The sequence below is a fragment of the Sinocyclocheilus anshuiensis genome, unplaced genomic scaffold (assembly GCF_001515605.1).
Source record: "Sinocyclocheilus anshuiensis isolate Anshui unplaced genomic scaffold, SAMN03320099.WGS_v1.1 scaffold199, whole genome shotgun sequence".
Classification (NCBI taxonomy): Eukaryota; Metazoa; Chordata; class Actinopteri; order Cypriniformes; family Cyprinidae; genus Sinocyclocheilus; species Sinocyclocheilus anshuiensis.
Window position 1 is genome coordinate 1,634,767 of NW_015552582.1, and position 5,929 is coordinate 1,640,695.

At 39.3% G+C, this 5,929-nt stretch overlaps 1 protein-coding gene across 4 annotated transcripts in view; it reads right to left on the reverse strand.

Annotated features, from left to right (window-relative positions):
• Window positions 1-4,890, reverse strand: part of LOC107665377 (ephrin type-A receptor 7) — an 88,252-nt gene extending 83,362 nt beyond the window's left edge. For all 4 annotated transcript variants that reach the window (XM_016456241.1, XM_016456240.1, XM_016456239.1 and 1 more), the window contains exons 1-3: window positions 4,723-4,890; window positions 3,247-3,311; window positions 1,212-1,881 (exon numbers count right to left, since the gene is read on the reverse strand). In XM_016456241.1, coding sequence (XP_016311727.1) covers window positions 1,212-1,881; window positions 3,247-3,311; window positions 4,723-4,816 — 829 coding nt within the window. In that variant the 5' untranslated portion in view covers window positions 4,817-4,890. The remainder of the gene's footprint in view (window positions 1-1,211; window positions 1,882-3,246; window positions 3,312-4,722) is intronic.
• Between the last annotated feature and the right edge of the window lie 1,039 nt (window positions 4,891-5,929).

Sequence of the window (5,929 nt, forward strand, 5' to 3'; positions counted from 1 at the left end):
AAAAAAAAAAAAAAAGACGTAAAACGCATCCTTTTATTATGCTTACTGTGTGCCAAATAGCCCATATTACATAGAAGCACCATCAGCTTTCTCCTTTGCTCCCTTTCTGGCTTTTGAAACGGCTTTCAGCTTTGCAACAACCTCTCAGCATGAAGCAGCCTTGCCCATTTTAGCTTTTGATAACATAATAGTGTTCTGAAGCACCCTTTACATGATAACTTAATAATGCAGACGTGTATGTGCACCGCATAAAAGCTATCCAAACCTTCCAGAGATATCTGATAAATCATTACTGGTCTGCACACTTCATAATCTATAGAGGTGGAGGTGACTCAGATCGGCAGAAAAAAGGGTGGACGGCCACTTAAACCACACAAAACCAAGAGCTCCTATCCCTCAGATCCTAATCATGTGTCATGTGACTGGCAAAAAAACAACGCTTAGCACCATTAGTGACAGTGATTGGCAGGCACTTGGAGTGTTTTAGTCTTAATTGCAGAGTATATCAGAGGCAACTGTAATTCCGTTTCCGGTTCGGACACTTCCTAAATAACCCCGGGCCTTGGCTGTTTGTTTTCTCTTTCTGTCGGGGTCATTTGAAAGGTCCGGAGAGGGACTGGGCGACAGGCTGAACCTCCTCCAGACACAGTGTCGTTTGCGAGCGAATGGTTTGGCTCTGCGCCAAATGGAAAGAGAATAAAAGAGAAGAAGAAAGAGAGCGGGCTGTTTCTGAGAGCTAGGCTGGAGTACTAGTTATCATTTAATTCCAGTGTCAACATGCATAAAGCTATAAATTAAGAGCCCACAAATCAAACGACTAACAGGGATTCCAATTATTGTGCCAAGGATTTTTGCCCCCGCATTTAATCCATCATTATTATCTCTGCCCAATAAGCATGTTTTTTACTCTGCTTTTCTTTTATTAATCATCCGTCGTCTGCTTTGTATTTTTCAGCATGGTTTGTTTTGTTATTGCATTGCTTTGCTGTAATTCGGATGAATTACCTCACATTGGGATAATTCTATGCTTAGGCACTCAGTCAAACAATTGGAACAAGGATTGTCTTGGTAAATGGACACATAAGCGAGTCTTACACATAATAATAACTTATTAATTGCTTCATTGTCCTTTCTTCTGTCTCATGTAAGGTTAATCAGCGGTGCTCTAATACATGCCAACAGATGTGTGCAAATAAAAATAAAGTACTCACGTTCACATGCATCTCCCTTCTGGTGAAATCCAGCTTTGCATATACATTTCCCAATGGGTACCAGCCACTCTCCTTCTGCGCTGCAGTGCATTTTGGGAGAGTTGTCGGCCTCCTCCTCTGCATCATTGACGCATGTGCCCTCCACTTCCACCAGCGACGAGAACTCAGATCCCGTCACCGTATCTGGGAACGTGGCCAGGTTCTCAATAATCGACCAACACTTCTTGTGATACACTTTGACAGAGACCAAAGCGATGCAGGCACCTACATCCTGAAAGGCCAGGTAGAAGCCTCGGCGGGAGAGGGGCCCGATTATACGCACCTCCGTGTTGAGCTTCATCTTTCTTTCCCCCAGGTCACCCTGAGTGAAACTCTCGTCCGCGGCTATAGTGTCAATTTTCACATACTGACTCTCCCTTATATTCCTGCCCACCTCCACGTCGGTTTCCTGGTAGTACAAGTTGAACGTCTCCTTGCAAGAGCCTACCACCCCTGGAAGGCTGTTACAATCCCTCAAGGTAAACTTCAGCTCCACAAAAATCCTCTGGGCATCGCCCTTCTCAATCCAGTTAGTCCGTAGCCAATTGTTCTGATTTGGCTCCATGACCTGGCAGACCTGGTATGTGCGAATGGGTGTGTAGTTTTCATCTAAGCCGCTGATCTCTTCCCACTGAGAAAAAGTAACATGCAGTTAATCATCATTATATCATGTGCTGTACTAAAATGCTCAGAACTAACCGCAAGGGAGAATCTTACAGCATGTTAAAACTGGCCTCTGTGTGAACAAATGCACAAACGCTCCGCGATATAAGATGATCTACATGAATTCATCTGCAGCCAGGTGCTTAATTTTTTACATCTTTTGCATAAACTGAGAATTTGAAATTCTTGTTGAGAGCATTAACCTAAAACATTCATTTTTTGTGATCTGCAATTATATGTGCAGTTCTGATTATTGTTGGTGTCTGTCAATCAATGCAAACACTTATAACCACATAAAAAAAATTAAAATAAATAAAAAAACTCATATGTATTGAAAACAATTCATCATGCCGAACAGTAACAATGTACACTACCAGTCAAAGTGTTTTCAAACTCCACTATAAAAATATTTTGCAAAGTATCAAAAAAAAAATTGTGCTAATGTGTGATGACATCAAAATTAACTGCTTTTAATTCAGTCAAAAACATTATTTAATATAAACAGGACTTGACTACTTTAGGCTACACCGGCAAAAGTAATTTTCTGGGCTTCTTTCAAACAACTTGGGACACTTAAATTCCATGTATGCTGGACACTTGTTGGTTGTGTGTCTTTTATTATTTGTTTTAACTCATTAAAAAGTTTTCAATTTATACAAACACACAATACTACTTTTTTTGACCACACTGAATGCAAGTTTAAAATAAAAGTGAGCATTACTGACAGAAATTATGACAAGTTCAATTAATAAAACCAAATATGTTGTTTCAAAGATGAAAATATTTTTAAAGTCTAAATAAGATTGGATGCACTCAAAACCACATGACTAACGACATAAAATCTGCATTCGAAACTTTTTAATTGCTGTTACTTTTTTTAGTTATGACTTATTTTGTGTTCTAATTAATTGTTAAAAATGCCTAAGACTTATAAAAAAGCAACAAAACATAATTAAGAATATAACAAGTTAATACACTAAGTTCAGCAGAAAATCACTTTGTTGGCCTTAGTTGAACGAATCTAAAACAAACGCGTCTGTATTTTACACGCCTTCCTTAAAGCTTTTATAAAAGCTAGTTTAGGATCGACAAACAACTTTTAAAAGAAGCAAACCACCTTCTTATAAAGTAAAACCAAATTATCCACTGTTTAGCTTTTTAGAAACATTGTGATGTGGTGCAAAGCCTCACAACTGAAAAAAAGAACAACACATAATACCACCACATAATTTTAGGCTGCACTCGAAATACTATGAGCAGTAAGCGCATTACAGAAGAGGTGAAAATCAGAAATGTTTGCTGTAAAGTAAAAGTTGTAAAGTTTCCAGCTTACCCCGCTTGGAGGAGACGATATCCATTCCAGCTCTGTCTGCTGCGCCTTTGAATCCAGCAGGATCACTGCCGACGACACATAAAGCGCACATTTACAATAATGCATCTTTAATTGTGATTAATGTTTGCCACACATCTCATTCATATTCCAGAAGCATTTTACATCGCGAGCGAGCGCAGATACAAACCAAATGCGAGAGAGCGCGTGAGTTTGACCCATTTTCAGCAGACGGCGGTGGAGATTTATGGCAATAAGCACCTCGTGCCTCTGAAAGCTGTGCGACACCTGTTTATGTGTCAATATAACCGACGGGCACGCTTTCGCTTTTGGTGTAACTAGATCGAGAAATCGGTAAAGTTCCTTCGTTTGAACCGCTGAGAATATTACGCGGATACGCACGCGCGCGCACAGAACGACTTCGTCGCGTGCGAAATTAATCTCGGTTTTGTTATTTAAATACATTTCGTTGAAGCGTTATCTGGTTTTTGTGTGGTCATGTGACTAAATGGAGCTGGTTAAATAATAAAATAAATAATTTGATGAAATATTGTAATTAAAAACTCTCAAAAGGGCATTAGCTGAGATTAGAACCTTAATTTAAAAAAAATTATAATTAAAATCAAATTGATAGCCTAAATAAATTCGTCATTGAGTGTGTTCAGTAATCAATAAACCTCTAAGTGAACTACAACAAACAGCCATAAGATCAACTGGACCTATTTATACCACATACAGATTTGATCCTTTAATTTCTTATTTCATCAAGAAGGCACGATACCTTCGGCTCAGGCTATATGAAGCTAATATAGTTGATGTGTGATATACATACTTGCGGTGCAGACATGTATGGTAGAAACACACTGCTCTTTATACTAAATCTGTACTCGATAACTTGGTAATACAGAAGCACTTCTATTGCTTAATGTTTGCATGAGATTTTCATCCCGGCAAATCCGATAGGCTACTACTAACTGAAGGTGATCCCATGAGTATTTTAAAATAATAAGCGTGATACATGTTGCAGTCAAGTTGCGGAATTGACTGCATAACGTTACCTGCTGCCCGGTTAAGCAGATCTTTTCAAGTTTGGTGTTGCTGTTGTCTCTTTGCAGTAAAAAGAAACGCACGTAGTGTTTTCCGATAAAACGAGAACGTGATAACCAGGAGATAGAGGGCTGTGAGGGTTAAGCTTAACCGGATACATTTTGTGTATCATGTTTAGTTGCGATGTGCAGTTATAAATCACTCGTCTTCGTGTCTGATTAGCGAAAGTCTGTGCGTCAAGGAAATACACACTCGTGATATCAAACCCAGTCAGGCGTATATCGTTGTCTTATGTGTGATAATAATCATTTAAAAAATATATATTGTCTGTTTGTCTGTCAGACTGTCGATACTGTATCTGCACTAACTACTGATTTGCTCGCTCTCGCGATCGCGCTGTCAGGATGCAATGAAGGAAACTTTAGCACTCACCCTCTCTTGTGTTCTGTGCTATTCCAGTGTTCACATAAAAACATAAATGAAGGCAACATATAGTCCACAAACACGAGACTGAGGTGCAAACCATGGTGCAGTTGAAAGTTGGCTAAACAGTGTGCGCTTCTTCCAACGCGGCGTTCCCTTCCCATTGACGACGCTCCGGCAACCAGCTCTGGGTGAATAAAACAGCCGTCTCTCACTCAAATAGCATCGGCAGCTGGGAGGCGGGGCTTAGAGCATTCAGCGTGTCACTCATCTTGACTGAAAGAGCGCACACCCACACGTGGCGCGAGAAAGGCTGTCGGTGTAAAAACGCGGACGAATCATCTTGAAGCGAAGGCGGATCCTCAATTTTAGTCAAAACCCGACCGTGTGGATTCACAAACTTTCTGATTAAATACTTTGTTGGACAATGTAGACAAGCTTTTATATTAAGAAAAATAGATTATATTGTAATGTTCTGCTCGAAATACTGTACTGGACTTTAACATTTAAAACACTATGGGTTAAGTTAAATGAAAAGTGAAAACAGTAAGTACATCAAAACAACCTTTGAGAACTAGTGAGATACCTTTCCCTGCAACACCACTTGCACGGAAGCCTACTCTATCAAGATAAGACTTGAATCTTGGGTAGGGCAGCCAAGCATGTCACGACATCCGAGGAAACGTTTATATTTTTCCCAAGTCATCGAAGAGCATTGCATCATCAGCAGATATCCTTAGCAAATCTCATCACGGTGCCTGTCGTGTCTGGCAGATGTTTTTGAAACGCATACTCGTAGCTTGCAATGTCAAGACTTTGTTTAGTCACTAACCTAACGGCACATTACAGTTTAAGTTACATCAATAAAAATAGTTTAGAGGCCAAATCAAGCAGAAATAGCTCCTCTATTTATTTAAGTTCAATTTTCCAGAGAATTTAGGCAACATCCCATATAAAAGAAAGAAGAAATGTTAGAACAGATTATTTTTGCTTTTATGTTTGCTTGTATCTCTAGACACTCACTATTAAGGATTTTAACTAGGCTAATTAGTTGACAAAACCAGGCTTTGTGTATAAATGTTCTCCAAAGGGACAAACGTTAAGGTAAACGTGATGAACAAATTTACAAATGTAGTACAGTTCTTGAACTAGTTGTTTCCTGTATGCTGTGTATTCCATTGCGGAGGCCCAAACTTGCAGAAATTAAAAAGAAATA